We start from the raw sequence: 16,126 nt of genomic DNA on the forward strand, positions 1-16,126 counted from the left end.
ATTGCAAAGAAGAGAGCTGGACTACATACATGCAAGGTACAGAACTTCCCAAACCGCGATGAGCGGCAACAATCGACGGCTAAAACTCGGGCACGGAAGCTCTACGAGAAGATGCTGACAAAATATGGCTGCTGTGTGATGGACGACGAAACATATATAAAAACCGATTCTAAGCAAATTCCGGGGTTGGAGTTTTTCACCGGCAAGAGCAAGTTCTATGTGGACGACAAATTTTAGAGGGAAAAAATATCGAAGTTCGCCTCCAAATATCTCATTTGGCAGGCCATTTGCTCTTGCGGACTGCGGAGTGAGCCTTTCGTGACAAAGGGCACAGTAAATGGCGAGATCTACAAATCTGAGTGCCTCGAGAAGCGCCTTTTGCCGTTCTTGCAGCAGCACGACGAAGCTTCGCTATTTTGGCCAGATTTGGCATCATGCCACTATTCTAAAGGTGTCCTGGAGTGGTATGAGGCCAATTCTGTCCATTTTATTCCAAAGGACATTAATCCGCCAAACTGTCCGGAGCTGCGCCCGGTGGAGCAGTACTGGGCAATCATGAAGCGGGAACTTCGGAAGAGCAAGAAGACAGTCAAAGACGAGTAGGACATGCTAAGAAAATGGAAAAAAAAACTGAGAAACTGGTACCGAACGACACTGTAAAGACTTTGATGGAGGGCATCAAGCGAAAATGCGTTCAATTTTACACTCAAGGCTCCATCGATTAACTTTTCTTTTGATTTTCGAAGTAAATATATGTATAAAACTACCCTAACATTTTGGCTTGATTTTAAACATTATAAGAAAATTGGCATGACATTTTCGGTGTCGCAATAATTTCGTGTTCGCCCTTTATCTATAACCGTTCTCAATATAAGGAATCAGTGTACTTTCTCTCAAACATTTATATAATGCTTATTTAGCAGAAATGTCTCTATTTCCAGCACAAATGAAAATAAATGTTCTTTTCAGTGCATCTATTCTCACTTCATCGATCGAATTAACGCCTACTGGCCGTACCAAATTTCATTTCATCGAAAAACAATATGGTTGACATGCAATACCTGATAATCTATTTGCGTCGATTCTTACTAAACTCTGGCTTTTTTACGCGTTTTTTTTCGGCCGAAAATACCCATATTGCATGGGTTATAGCGAATTTTGCTAAACCGGAAGTCGCCATCTTGGATTTCAAAAGGGCGTCAAACATAAGTTTCTGGCACTTACTCAAGTCCATTCCGAAAATACCCGTATTGTTGAGGAGTCTTCCAGACCCGTCTCTTCCATCTTTTCGAAAATATTCTAAGTATTTTGCACTCAAAAAGGTTTAGAACATTTTTTGCATAAACCGTGGTAATTGTGAAATCCGCGCAAAAAAAAAAATCCAAAATTCTTTGCATTTAAAAGGACTTAGAATTTTTTTCATGAAAGTCTTGCATTCCAAAGGAAATTATTTTTGCGAAATCCACACAAAAAAAAACTTCCAAAAATATTTGCTATGTCTTTTGCTGAGGGTTTTTAACGCGGATTTTCCAATTAACGATTTTTACGCGGTAGGTATCCCCCGTGTAAAAAACCTGAGTGTATTCAGATCATGGACGCCAGCGCATTATTTGTAAAATGGATTATTTTTTTTCAGCCGATCAAAACAAACGTAATAAACGATCAAAATAATCACGCACATGAAACAACTTCGACAGCTGTTAATAGAAAAGCGCCCAGTATTGCACTCGTAGGAAACAATCACGAAAAGGCAAACAACTGATAATGACTAGTTTCACATCAACCATTGCTTTGTCTCAAGCCGAATTTTATGTCCAGATGAAAGTAAAATCTCCGCAATTAGCAATTAACTGAATGAATTGAAACTACTAGATTGTTTATACCTGAAATTGCAGCGCAATATATTATTAAATTCATGTTTTATGTTTGGCCGCACTGCTGATTCCTTCCTGTGTGCTGGGTACAGAAAGTTTGTTTTGATTGTGCTTGTGTATCGGAAAAATCATGGTGATAGTATGTACCACCGTATTTCTGAATAAACTGTTATAACACTAGGCCTACCGTAGCGTGCAACGAGTGCTTTTAAAGTGAATCAATCATAAATGGATTCTCCAGCTAAAATAAAGGTGTACATCAGTGCAATGTTGTGCATAGTTGTGGCGGAATAGCGAGATATGAGGCGGTAATTGTCGGCTCAGTACATAGTTTTACTGAGCACCTTTGTCTACTGTTTCCGTTCCATACATGAATTAGGCGAATTAGCAGATAATTCAAGTATAAATTTTATTTTAGTTAAAAGTTGAATTTAGAGGATAGTTCTAAAGTAGTTTCACCACATAAATTTGTAAATAAAGAGTATAACTTGAGTTTATTTTTGCACACCTGTTTTAGTCAAATAGATATTGTCATTTTCTCATATGCTTGGTTCAAAATCAAGAGGTTCGAATAGGGTCACAATAGGCTCTACTGACATAATAGCCACATTACTCTATGTATAGATAGAACTTCAAATGACCAAGGCGTGACGCGATTGTTATACCTTTCACAGTTATAGTCATTTCGTAATCCAGGATTTTCCAGCTTAATTAAAGGCAATTTGATAGTTAACCCTAAGATGCCCAACCTTACTTTTTGCCAGGTTACGGGGAATTGTAAACTATTCAAAATAGGTTTCATTTAATTTCCCACAAAATATTCAGTTCTATTGTTTGCACGAGGAAATCATTATATTGCATGAAATTGACATAGAAAGTTTAAAATTTGTGTAACGTGAAACAACTATTTTGTACATGGTTCAGTTAAAAATTATCACGAATCTGAAATTTTGAAAAAAATAAATAATGGTTAGTTGCTAAAAGTACTCTACTGTAGCTGTGAAATTCCGTTGTGAACTTACTAGAAACTGTAGTTATTAATATAAAAACTTGATTTGTCAAATTATGGTTAAGGCAGTTTTTAAATATTACTGAAAAAATCGTGATTTTCCAGAACGGGTAATATGGATTTTTCCATACAAAAACAACGTTCAATAATTTGGACAGCGTAGGGTTAACATAATTTGGCACTTGTCATCATATACAAATATTTCCCAATCGACCAAAACTCCTGAGGAATCGTCTGGTACCTACCAAAGTATTTCATCCCCATGACAGCGATAATGGTCTGAGATAGGGTAGAAAGAATGAGAAGATAAATTGCCTGTAATCACCTACCGCTGTTCGGCTCTGAGATATCCCCAGCTGATTACGGACAAGCAAAAATCTTATACCTATATGAAATACAGCAAAATATTGGCCAATCGTTTATCTCTCGTTTGTATAAGTGTTAAAAGCCTATTATACATCCGGAGGTTATACTCAGTCGCCAGTTTAGTTGTTCGTTGCCCTCAATCGGGGCCGTATCGGTTTGCAGTCTTACACTGGCGGCTGTTGGCTATTTTGATTTTAGTGTAGCAATATGATGGCTCGAAGTAGCTTACTGTTGCTAGCATTGGTGGCTCTATCCTGGAGTGCGGGAGGCCAGCAAGCTCCGTACGAGTTATCCATAATTCATATCAATGATTTCCACGCGCGTTTCGAGGAGGTCGATACGAATAGTGTGACATGTGACTCGTCAACTGGAGCGGTTTGTGTAGGTGGATATGCTCGGACAGTGACCGTTGTGAAACAACTGCTTGCAGAACGAACGAATCCGATGTACTTCAACGCGGGAGATAACTTCCAAGGAACGTTGTGGTACAACATGCACCGGTGGAATGCGACGGTGGAGTTTTTGAACATGCTCCCAGCGGATGCTATGACGCTTGGTAACCACGAGTTTGATCACGGATTGGATGGTATAATACCGTTCATGGAACGCATAAATTCTCCGGTGTTGCTGGCGAATGTGGATAATAGTGACGAGCCTAGATTTGGAAACTATAGGAAGTCGATGGTAGTCGAACGGAATGGGCGCAAAATTGGAATCATTGGGGTGATCTTACGCAATATGAATGAGTTGACGGCTGCGGGAAGCACGGGAAAGCTGGTGTTCGAGGATGAAGTTGAGACCGTGAAAGCAGAAGCGGAAGTTCTGAAGCAGCAAGGAATTGATATTATTCTAGTGTTGTCTCATTGTGGCCTTGACACGGATAGGGAAATTGCGGCCCATGCCGGACCTGAGATTGACATAATCATTGGCGGTCATTCACACACGTTCTTGTACACAGGCGAGCATGGCGGAATACCCGGTCTAGCGGTAGACCAATATCCAGTGGTTGTTACGCAGCAAGGTGGTCATAAAGTGTTGATTGTGCAAGCGGCAGCCTACACTAAGCTCGTTGGTGATATAGTATTGTTTTTCGACGAAGCGGGTATTATTCAACGGTGGGAGGGGAATCCAATCTATTTGAGTACGAGTGTCGTACCTGGTGAGTGCCATTTCTTTATTACTATACAATTGTGCTATAATGTAGAATTGGTTGTGAAAATTATTGCAAATTTCATAATCAGTCAGGGAAATGTGTACCATGGGAATGAATGGGAAAAAGTGACCATTAAATTTTGCAAATGGGTTGAGTGCAAAAGCTTTAGCACCTGGAATAAAGTTCCTATGTAAAATTGGAGCTCAATTGAACATGATTAAGAGGTTCCGCAAAATCGTTAAAGTTCAAAAAATTTCACCCATGAAATGTATGAATCGTCGAGATCTGATTTTTGTTTAATTTAGATTATAGAAGTTTTAACCTTCGGGTCATTTGCCTCTTTTCGGGTTAGAGAAATCTCTTTTGAAAAAATCTCTAACCCTATGTGCGGGGTTGAGAATCGAACCAAGGTGTGCTGCGTACAAGGCAATCGATTTACTAACCACGTTGTGCTCGCCCCCCTCAGATCTGATATCAAGCTGCTCTTCTTTTAAAGTTCTGCCAATTTGGTATTGGTACGCGCTCAATCGCAAGTATCTTAGCATCTGTTGGTTTAAAATAAAACATTATTGCCAGAAAATTACTAAGTATTTATTGTAGTTTAAAGATACTGTATATGCTTTGCTAGTTTGATCCCTCTCGTATAAAAATTTGAATTTGGTGCCTGATATGTGTCATCTCCCTCTGCACAAGCTGCTGTTTAAGTTCGCCGGTTGCTTTTTCCAGCATCTGATCATTGAAATAGCATTCTTAGTCACTTTTCCACTTTTCTTCAGTTTAGCTCAGTGTATCATCCAAATATATTTCGATTGGGCGGAGATCCGGTGGGTTCACTCTTTTTTCAATGACGTCCGTGTAATTATCGCAGTACCACTGTTGCGCATTCCCGATCAGAACATCATAACAGAAAGCTATCAAATTTATATCTCATGTAAATATTTATTACTCTCTGTGTTATCTTTATGATATACCGATCAGGAATGCAAGAAAACTATATCAAGATTATATCTTCTGGTGCTATCATTGGATTAATAATATGATATTAATGTACGCATACAACGATGATGTTACAGTAAGTTATATATTCTTTCACAATCATCTTTGAATGCTAACGGTTACACAAATGACAGTCTATTTGCTTATACACTGAAGCCTCTTTTTATGCGTCAAAATTCAACTTTTTAAAGTGAATTTTCGAAGTTTTTGATTTTTTTATTTAGATTTTCAAAATTCTGCGTTTTGAGTATAGACATGTTTTATATGCAAGTGGTCGGAGAACTTGTCAGTGAGGTGTTTGATGAACTTACTTGGTTGTAGTTAGATTAAGAGACGACACTTGCCTATTTTCTGAGACACTCGTCTGACACATTACGTCGAGTAGGAGGTAGTATGAAACAGTCCACATGAAATGAAGAAACGCGAATTGAAATCAAAAAGCATTTTAAAACTAGTTTTTATGGCTTAGTCAAATGAGAATATAATTAATTTTCCTCTAATCTAAACTGCATATTGCGAAAACGAATTTTCAGGTCACAAAAACTATTTGATATATACTGATCTCCAAATATATATTATTCTGATCTCCAAAATTTTCGTAGCGTATTTTGAGGAAATTGATAAGACTTTCAGTGCGATTTCTCCAATTTATGCGGGTTTTTATGAGCACTCAAACCTTATCCAGTTTGTGGGTTTCTAGGTTGTGCGTTTTTTGAATTTTTAAACTATCGCGACTTTTTTATTTTATCCTCCGCATAAAAAGTGTTTGAGTTTACTTGAGTATTATAACTCTTCATGCCCCTTAAAATAAATTTGATATTTAATGGTTGAACTGACAAATGATTTGAATGCAAGCCGTGTGGTGTCCGGCGGGCTGAAATCTTTTTGCACTATTTCAGCCAAGAATAGAACCTCTGGGGACTGCTCCCATGTCGTAAGAGGCGACTAACAACATGCTAGGAGTTCCTAGGTCGAGGTATTGCTCCGTACCGAAGACTTAACCTGGACGGACCATACATCATAACCATTATCCATTCTGTATTTAGTAAATCACTGATATATAGTCAGCTTTTCTGATTCGCTATTCTCGATTGTGTACCAACGTTTTAAGTTTCTTCTGGCGGTTGTATAATAGCCGTAAAGGGCAAAATCTAATTCTACACTAAGTAATAGCATATATTAATATACCGGCTCTTCCATGCCAAGGTTTAACCTCCAGCTTTGGTTTAAAACCGTTTTTTAACAAAAGTAAACTTTCATGTAGGGAATTTATTGAATTGGCCTAAGATGGAGCTGTCAAATTGCACAAAAAGTTTTTTATGTTGCAAGCGATCTGTAGATGTGTTAAATTAGTTTTTTTTAATTAAACCGTCTACCGACAAATCTACATTAACGAATACCTCCAAAAGTGACTTCTTGAGGTCTCATGAAGGCCTGACACTAAAGCTAGTGTACTTTTGCTTTCCTAAACAGTGATAAAAATCTCAACATTCCTGAACTTCACTTTGTCAGAAAATGTAGGGCCATCGGAAGCTAAAAACTACACCTACACCGGTGTAGTGCACTGCTACACCGGTGTAGTGCACTGTCAGCGACATGGGAGAGGTGCGAGTCGAGATTTTTGATGGCTTGCGAGTCATCTGGTCTGGTGTTGTGTTGGGTGTACCGCGGGTGAAAGTAGACATAGAAGTTGTGCGAAATTTTTGGATTTAGTGATGTCCGATTTTGACAAATTGTTATCTGCTGGTCGAGTGATTTTCGAGAGCCCGATTGGTGTATTCGATTAGTAGACCGTAACAACCGATTACTGCGTACAGGTATGAGTGGCTTGGTGTTTTTGGACAGTCTTCCCGTTTTGTTCCGCGATTTTCAAACTTGGGTGGTGGCCTCTTTGTGGTATTTTGTGGTGCTTAACGGATATCAGTTGGTTGAGTTACTGGATATTCGGAAAACTGACAGCCGATTATTGATTTTTTTTATTGCTATAATGATTAATCGATTATCTGCGTGAATCGTGTAAAAAATCCATTACTACATGTATTACCTATGTATTTTCTTGTTAACGGTTTTCTGCGGATATGATTTTCTATAGACTCTTTGCGCCCGGTCTTGCGAGGTGTCGGGGATTACGTCCAGAAGGACTGTCAAAACGTTTTTTTCCTTTTTGGTTGCGTTTTTTACGATTCGCGAGTCTGTATATAGAGTCCAAAATTTTGTAAGTCGATGGGATGTAGTTTGCTTCCATTGAGAGTAACGTTGGGAATATTGGATTGAGAAGGGATTCTCTGCATCGGTCTATATCAGCGGTTCTGAAGCATTTTCGTGCCACGGGCCCCTTAGAAATCACCCTGCGATGTTAAACATCGCTGTCAATATATCATTTTCAGTCTGTTGGGAAGCAAGACTTGATTTTTTTATATCCACTCGGAGGGGATATTTTGCTTCGCGGACCCCCAGCGGCGACTTCTCGGTCCCCTTTCAAGGTACCTTTCAATACTTAAAATTAGGGTTTTTCATTTGGGATGAACCATGAAAAATAAAAACAAACATTACCATACCCCAGCGCGAATTCGTCGTGAGATAGCATAACATCGCGCGTGAATAATAGTTACAAAAACCGGCTTGTTCCTCATTACTGTATAAAGAAAGTATATATGCTTATATCGCGATTTAATCTCGATAATTATACTAAGATAGTAAGATAGTAATATTCAGTCAAGTAACAACTTTTCCATTACGACGGGTATCTCCGGAGAGTTAAGACAATCGTATCATATTCTATGTTATTGTTCTAAGATTTTCGATCTTCGTCGGAGTAAAGAAACTTGAAAGTTCCCTTGTCTTATAAAAATATTTGTTCAATCAAAGAAAAGCAATACTCCCGAGGTCGGCTGTCCGGAGTTTAAGTTGCATATCTTTAAGCCTAGAATTCCCAAATTAATACAACAAACGATAAATCTTCTTGAAATTCTCGGCAGCCGGCTGCCCAGAGCAATTATTAACTTATAACGCTTCTGAGAGTCGCATAGATTGTATCACATACCAAGGTGAATCCAGATTTATGTAACTATGTATCCCATCCCACTAACAAAACCTCCTTTCCGTGGTAACCGTGGAGATGCAGAGGTATACACGGTCTCTATAACAACGGTTATCACACTAACATTCCCTTCCTTCCCCGATGACTGTAAGGACGTGGCCGGCGCCGTTATTGACACTTCAAAATTTGAAACTCTCGAAACGTGCACACTGAGGATGGGAAGCTACTCCCAGGCTCCATTCGTTGGTTCTTTGTGCAATTTCGCTTGTTCTGGTCAATCACGGAGTAGCAACTACGAATTGTACGGTCATCATGCTCATGCTCATGCTCATGAACTGACAAATGATTTGAATGCGTTTTAGATAATCCTTGAAATATCTAAAAACTTTAATGCAAAAATATTGTTAATTTCCTCCTTAAAATTTAATCAAATGTGGGAAAAAATGTGTAACAGAAAAAACATGAAATATTCAAGAATCCGTCCCATCAAAGAAACATCAAAAATTTCTCGAATTTTCTCATACATCTGTTATATTCGCAGTTGATAGATATAACTTCTGTGAAAGATTTTGCATTTTTAGCAATTTATTAGGTGCGAGATAATTGTACTGGTTTGTTTAGTCTTTCCCACATCAAAAGTGCCAAAAAGAGACAAAATAATGAAACCTCAAAACTCATATGTTGCTTTAAATTTACGAGGAATCCTGGATAAGATTTGTCGTATTCGCCGTAAAATAATGTACGTAAAATATCCGCTCAATGTTATCATGTCGCATCAACAATATTTTTAAAAACCGTGTAAAACACATTAACGTACAGGAGAAACGCCAAAGCACACTATTTGGAATCTAAAAATAGCCCCTCTTTCCTAATCTGAAAAGATATTATAAAGCTATTCAGTCTATCGTCATATATGCAACTGTATTAGTGATTAAAACTGAATAAAAACAAAGCGTATGACACCAGGAAAACAAACAGCACGTAGGCTTGGGCTAAGTTCAATGTGTGCGTTCTGGAAACGTCTTCTGCATTTATAATCGTTTTGCCCTTGACGGATGCGTGGAATATTATGCTAACATTAAACATCAGTCGAAAACAACGTCGTTGGTTCATGCAGGAAACTTCCCCATCAAACTCAGAATACCCAGGTTCAAAGCGGCAATATCGACAAATAATAATCTGCATGTCATATATTCATAATAACAATCAGCCAGCAGGTATGCAATCATAGGGCAATGCTATAAAAGCTTTTGCTGCATGTGTTATTTTGCTATCAACGTTTGTTATAAATTTGATATCAGTAGAGAATTTTCTGTTAGAATTTTTGTTATTTTAACACCTAACGGATTCTACTTTATAACAAAATTTGATAGGAAATTTTTCGTAACAAAATATCAGCATGAGTTATAATTGTGTTATTTCCTTCTGGTCGGGTTATTACTGTAGTGAACAACTCGTCAAATCAGTCTGAATATTAAGGAGACCCTGGTGGGATATAATGAACGGCAATGCACATTTTTGTTAGACATTCGTTGATGTATAACGGTTGGTTCATATTGTTCGCTGTGATGAAAATCGAAATCTTCTGGTCACAACTGCAGTTTCCCAGCTCATCAGCTAATCGTCAAACTTGTCCGCAAAAACAAATTAATATTTTTTTGAAAACATTTCCGCGATCCCTGACAAGATAAAACTTCTGCCGCTGAAGCTGTTTCAAGTCAAATTTAGCATACATTAAATCGTCCATAAGGATGCATCTATTGAATTTGATGAGATACTGAGCATGCAGCTTTCAAGCCCGCGCCTTGGTTGTAATATTTGTCTTTACGTCCCATTTCGGTTGCTTAATAGCCCTATACTTTATGGAACCTTCCCAAGTATAAAGTTCTACATTTGGTTTGAAAGCCCTCTTGAGCTGTACCGCTTCAATGCCTTGATAGCACCTACCGGGAACGAGATAAACGATCCTTGAAAACATTTCACCATATGTGCAGATAGTGGTTTGTCCATTTATGACAGTCGGACCTTCTTCGGGATGTTGACTTGGGTGCATGCAATGAAAAATGCATATCAGCGGGATAGGTCTACTACCACCCTGTTACACAATGGTATCTACAACATTTAGAAAGCTTTTTTGCAAAAGCTATCAAGTTTAGGAGTTTTTCTTGATGTTGAAGGTGCTTTTGACAACGTGTCTTTGAAATCCTTTTTAGAAGCAATACGTGGTCATGGAGTATCTTCATATATCACGAACTGGATACACGCAATGCTTAGCAACGAACATCTGTGCTCATCGTTAAGACTAGTAGAGAGAAGGAAACTAAGTGTCGACGGATGTCCTCAAGGTGTTGAGCTGTCGCCACTTCTATGAAACCTTGTCGCAGATTGCTTGTCGAGGAAACTTAATGAGCTTGGGTGTCCCCAGCGCGCACAGGCTTGTGGTTGATCGTTAGTTAGGGCTGGTGCAGAGTACACAAAACATAAAAAGGCCCATAAGCTCTTTCGGTCTCCTCGATGCACCACTATCGAGGCGTAATGCAATAACCATCTTAATGCAATCGTATGTCGGAGGTTCTTTAAAATTGATGCACGAATTATGTTTGATGATGTTTGCAATTCCGTCAAACCCATCAATCTAGGAGGGGGAGGGGCTTTGTATGTAGTTAACACCTTGGAATGATAAGCCCTCGAAGCTCATGTTAGGCGGTAAAGGTTGGTTCAGACGCATTCGTACCACCCGACCACCGTTGAGAATGCTAGGGAATAGGTTTCTCCAAATGTCCTTTGTAACGGCTTTCACTTCTCCATACTTCGACATGAATTCTTTCATATAATCCATACTAATACGAGGTGCAAAATCGTGTAGACGTATTTCCTTTAGATCAAGGTTCATATACACGGGGATCTCGGTTTGGAGGTTTTTTGACATTCGACGTCGTATTGCATGTTATTCTTCGTTGTGAAGCTTTCTGCCTCTGCTAAGTAGGTGAAGGTTATCAGTACCAGTGTTACGAAATTTCAAAATCAGTTACCTATTTCTGCTTGCATTTACCGAAACCGACATTCAGATTCAACGCCTCTCTCATTCATTCACTTTCCAACTGACTGAAATTTCATGCAGAATCGAATGCTTGAGTGCAGAGGAAATATAAATTCATTCACCAACCAAAACATTCATTTGTTATTGTGTCGACAGTTTGAAGGCAGAAGTTAGCACCTTCTACATTTTCGAGCATAAGTGAACTTCGTTATCTATATCTGGTGCACTTGTGATCGATAATTCCTCTCAGAGTCAGCATAGAAATAAAATTCACTTTGCTTCTGAAACCGAACATGTCCGTACCTGAAAGCGCTGCGTTGGGAGAACGAATAACGATGGAAACGAACCAAAAATTTCATTCATCGCAGCGCATTCGTTTTCTTTCAAGTTCATGCAGCGGTGTCAATTTTTTAAGCTCTGATCAGTACTACTTGTCTCGTATGATGTAGCTGTATTCTGAAAGAACAAGTTCAATTTTCACCTTGGTCATCTGTTCCACCTAGCGCACTGTAGTTCTATGGCAGGTCTGCGAAAAGTCAATCGCGATTGTGGTCTCCCGTAATGGGCATAATTTATTTTGCGATTTACTCATTTTACTCATAGTTGCGGACAACGGGACTTTACTGTGTCTATATGTTACACGTACACGTTAGAGTAGCGCGGGGCAGGTGGTATTTTTTGTTTGTATGCTGTTCGCAAGCGGTGCGCTTTTTGGCTTCTGATCTGTACGAGAGGAGGAAGCCGACTGAACTGCACTATTTAATGTCATTAATATTTGAATTCCATTCAACAGATCCCGAAATCGTTCAGGCGCTCATCCCCTGGAAACAAGCTATTGATGAGGCGGGCGGGCGACGAATTGGTTCTACCTCAGTAAACCTGCTGAAATCGAGCTGCGGCTATGGCGAGTGCAATCTGGGAAGCTTTGTCGCCGATTCCATGGTGGCGGCTTTCATTCCCCTGGCCGAACCCGGTCACTGGACGTATGCTGCTATTGGTGTAATCGCGGTAGGAGGGCTCCGCGTGAACATGTTCAAAGGAGGTAAATAATCTGAAAGGGATCTGGAAGTATCTAAGGCTTACTAAAGCAAAACTGTCTTCAATTGTAGACATCAGCTACATGAACCTGATCGAAGTGCTGCCCTTCGAGAACATGCTAGTATGTGTCGAACTGCGAGGCGACCGGGTGCTCAGTATGCTGGAATACGCCGTGGAGAAAGCTAGGGACGAGGATAGATTTAACGCTGCAAATATGCTGCAGGTGTCCGGGCTACGTGTGGTATACAACGTAACCAATCCCGTCGGGCAACGGGTTCTAGCAGTTGAGGTACTTTGCTACGATTGCATGGTTCCTAAATACGAATCACTGCAAGCTCTCAAATACTACCGAGTGGTAACAAACTCGTTCATAGCCGGCGGGGGTGACGGATTCACCGTGTTCCCCCAGTACGGCCGGAATACATTAAACGGTCCGATTGACGTTGACGCTTTTGAAAAATACATAAAGGAACATTCTCCGGTGATGCAGGGAATCGACGGTAGAATAAAGGTTCACACGTGATAGATGACAATCGTTGTTGTTTTTAGTGACGTAAAACAAGACAATCTGACGAATTTATTAGAGTGATAAGGTCAGACGCTCAGTTTTATATAGACAGATACATACCGTTATCTCGGGTGAGTGACAGTGTTTAATTGATCGTTCCTGAATTGAACTTGTTTTTTATAATATAAGATAAAGTAAATTTAATGTTGTTTGGATTTAGACGATAGTCCCTGAAAAATTTTATGTGTTCTTCATATCGAAAACGTAGATAGATAGATAGGCTTAATTGTTTGAACGTGAATTAGAACACACCAATTTCTGAAATGTTGTCATCGACGGCTCAAAGTCGAATAACTCCAACAACCCTGCAATTATTTAATATCTATTTTTATTGGACATTTTTTTCGCCCAGCAGTGAGTGCTCTTATGCCTAAATAAATTACATCAGCTTGAGTAAAAAGTACTATTCATGTATTTGTTGGTATTACAGATTGGTAAGCTCTATTCACTACAATCATGGTTACTATATCGTATCTGTAGAGATTCATGTAAACATGTAGTAAATAGTCTTCGTTAAGGAAATCTTCTCCGTTACAGTCTATCCGAAGTAGTTATATTTTAATAATGCTTACTTACAAGCTAGAGAAGAAGGTATTTCGACAAGGAAGATTACATACAATATTTCAGGTTTTTAGACACTATAGCAGAAAACGCTGGTATGTCAACTCAATGCACTTTTTGGTGTATCAACTATGTATAAGAAATATTAACAGTTACTGATAAAGAGATTAAGAACTATTTATTAGAAAAACTATGATATTCAAGCATTACTTTGCTCTATTTAAACTTAGAGTATTGAAGAATTGGTGTCACTGGCTACTAATTTTTGACCTTTCCTCTCGCTGCCGTTGGTACCGGTGAAGACTCTCGTCGCTCGTCTACGATCTCCGTACCGCTGCTGCCGTAATCCGCAGCTTCGTACTTTTTGATAAGTGCATTATTGTTGGCGTAAGTCACTTCTAGTCTACGGGTAAAGGTTCAACGTTGTTTGATTTCAAGTACTTATAGTAAGAAGCTTTGTTGGTTTAGTTTGTAATCCTACGGTTATGGTTTGGAGAGGGGTGATGATGGTTAGCTGGTTAGTCTCGCTTAGCATTTCCGGGTAATTCTACTGCGTAAGGTAAGCGATAATTCTACTGGGTAAGTGTTAAGTAATGGTTGGTTAGTTGTGAACAGGATTAAGTGTAAAATAAGCGGAGCTGCAGCGTGTTTGGTTTCAAGGTTCAATCGGTTAGGCATCAAGCACGAAGTAGTATTACTATGACCGGGGTGGTCTAGGGCTTACTTTGGCACTTCTAGTGGTCGGATAAGGCTCTGAATAATCTTCCTGTTGGCAGACAGCGCTGGTCCGCTGACGCAAATTGTGGCTGATTTGAGATAATTTACCAAATCTTTGGTATAGTTCTCGTCAACTTCCTTCGAAGCCTGCTTGTCTTTTGAAGAGAAATTGAAGGGAAATACTTTGCGGAACTTGGAACGAATTCCTACAACAACATAATCGTTAGTATCAAAGCAGAAACTCTATGACGTTACAGCCTACCATTTTGGCTAGTTGTTTGTGGTGTGATACTGCTGCTTCTGGTTGCCTTCAAGGCGTTCTTTTCGATCGGAAGATTTATGTCATGGGACCACTTGCCACATGGCGTAGATTTGTCCAGCAGTCGTGCTCGGGCACATTGTTCTATCGTCTCGGCACACGAGTGTCTGGAAAATGGAGGTTCAACAATTTACTAAGATAACACATTCGATATTCGGAATAGGTTAACGCAAAGCTTAGTCTTACCTTCCACAAAATCGAGCCCACTGCTCCGCTCTAAATCCCCGTCCGGTATCGGTCTCTACTGGCGATGCCCCTGTCCGAAAATTTAAAAGAAATTAATAGAACATAAGTCACGTACGTAAATTGTAATGATTATCTAAACAACAAGAAACGATAGAAAGTATCTATCATTAGCATTCCTACAGTCATAAGGAAGAGAATAGAAATTTATCTAAGAGCTTACCAGCGAAAAGCAACAGCTTGGCACAACGGGTCCTTCCCTGGAGGGCAGCTTTCATCAGTGGTGTGAAGCCAAGGTTGTTTTTGGGATCAATTACCAAACTTCGGCACTTGGTGATTAGCATGTTGACGATGTCAGAGAGTCCTGGAAGGAGGAAATATAAATTCTTATCGTACTGTCCATTTACTGAGTCGCCGTTATAAATACAAGCCCTGAACGAGTGGCCTTTGATAACGATCAAAGTGCGGAAGCAAACTAGCTAATAAAAACATATCTACCGGTTCGATAACAAATGACTGTCTATTAAGATTCTTTACCATTCATTTATTGTGTTACCATCCTCCTGAGACTGGTTCGTGCATATAAAGAATTAAATCATTGAACGAAACGACTTGAATGAACCTGTACTCAATGAATCGGGGTGCGATAACAACAATTTGAATATACAACAGAATTCAAGTCCCGACAGATATCAATCAGTCCTCCGTATCGCAATTAACAATTCAATGCTCATCACAACCACATGATGTAGCATGATGTGTCATTGGTGTGAGACGTGCAAGGTTCCGGATTCTCAATCAACACCTGCACAGAAAAAATTATTTTGTAATTTTAAGTTTATTTTCATGCCCATATTTGGAGCATGAATATAAATGTAACATTAAGTTCCACCACAAATACACACGACTTGTCGTGCTTTCTTCAACGAATTTTAATTTTACATGTGGATTGAAAATTACAGTTCGTTTAAACGGAAAACCAATGCACTTCAATGTATTTTTACTCGAATACTGCTGTAAAATGAATGACATGTAATATTACACGAATGAAAGTGTTAAATTGTATGCTGTTTGATGCTCCAATTGATTTTAACGTAATTTTCCATCAAATTTTGGATTCAATCGTTGTATGTTTACATTCGTATTGATTTATATGTCGTTTAAATTTCGTTATTTTTTGGTGTGTGTATAAAGCATTCTTGCCTTACACAGCAAAAAAATATGAAAATTAACTTCAGCGTATTTCCTGATATCGCAGAAAA

The 16,126-nt window shown here is 39.1% G+C and overlaps 2 protein-coding genes across 4 annotated transcripts in view; one reads left to right on the forward strand and one right to left on the reverse strand.

Annotated features, from left to right (window-relative positions):
• Nucleotides 1–3,364: 3,364 nt before the first annotated feature.
• On the forward strand, nucleotides 3,365–13,223 carry LOC131694139 (apyrase-like). Its single transcript, XM_058982585.1, has 3 exons — nucleotides 3,365–4,408; nucleotides 12,272–12,520; nucleotides 12,588–13,223. Exons 1-3 carry the CDS (start codon nucleotides 3,457–3,459, stop codon nucleotides 13,037–13,039), a joined length of 1,653 nt encoding a protein of 550 aa, XP_058838568.1. The 5' UTR covers nucleotides 3,365–3,456; the 3' UTR covers nucleotides 13,040–13,223.
• A 172-nt stretch (nucleotides 13,224–13,395) lies between these two features.
• Nucleotides 13,396–16,126, reverse strand: part of LOC131694135 (uncharacterized) — a 118,389-nt gene continuing 115,658 nt past the window's right edge. For 2 of the 3 annotated variants that reach the window (XM_058982581.1, XM_058982580.1), the window contains exons 6-10: nucleotides 15,088–15,228; nucleotides 14,868–14,937; nucleotides 14,625–14,788; nucleotides 14,370–14,568; nucleotides 13,396–14,048 (exon numbers count right to left, since the gene is read on the reverse strand). In XM_058982581.1, the coding sequence (XP_058838564.1) occupies nucleotides 13,904–14,048; nucleotides 14,370–14,568; nucleotides 14,625–14,788; nucleotides 14,868–14,937; nucleotides 15,088–15,228 (719 nt within the window). In that variant the 3' untranslated portion in view covers nucleotides 13,396–13,903. Of the gene's footprint in view, nucleotides 14,123–14,369; nucleotides 14,569–14,624; nucleotides 14,789–14,867; nucleotides 14,938–15,087; nucleotides 15,229–16,126 lie in introns of all 3 variants that reach the window. The other variant, XM_058982582.1, reaches the window with a different exon arrangement.

This window comes from Topomyia yanbarensis, chromosome 3, assembly GCF_030247195.1.
Source record: "Topomyia yanbarensis strain Yona2022 chromosome 3, ASM3024719v1, whole genome shotgun sequence".
Classification (NCBI taxonomy): domain Eukaryota; kingdom Metazoa; phylum Arthropoda; class Insecta; order Diptera; family Culicidae; genus Topomyia; species Topomyia yanbarensis.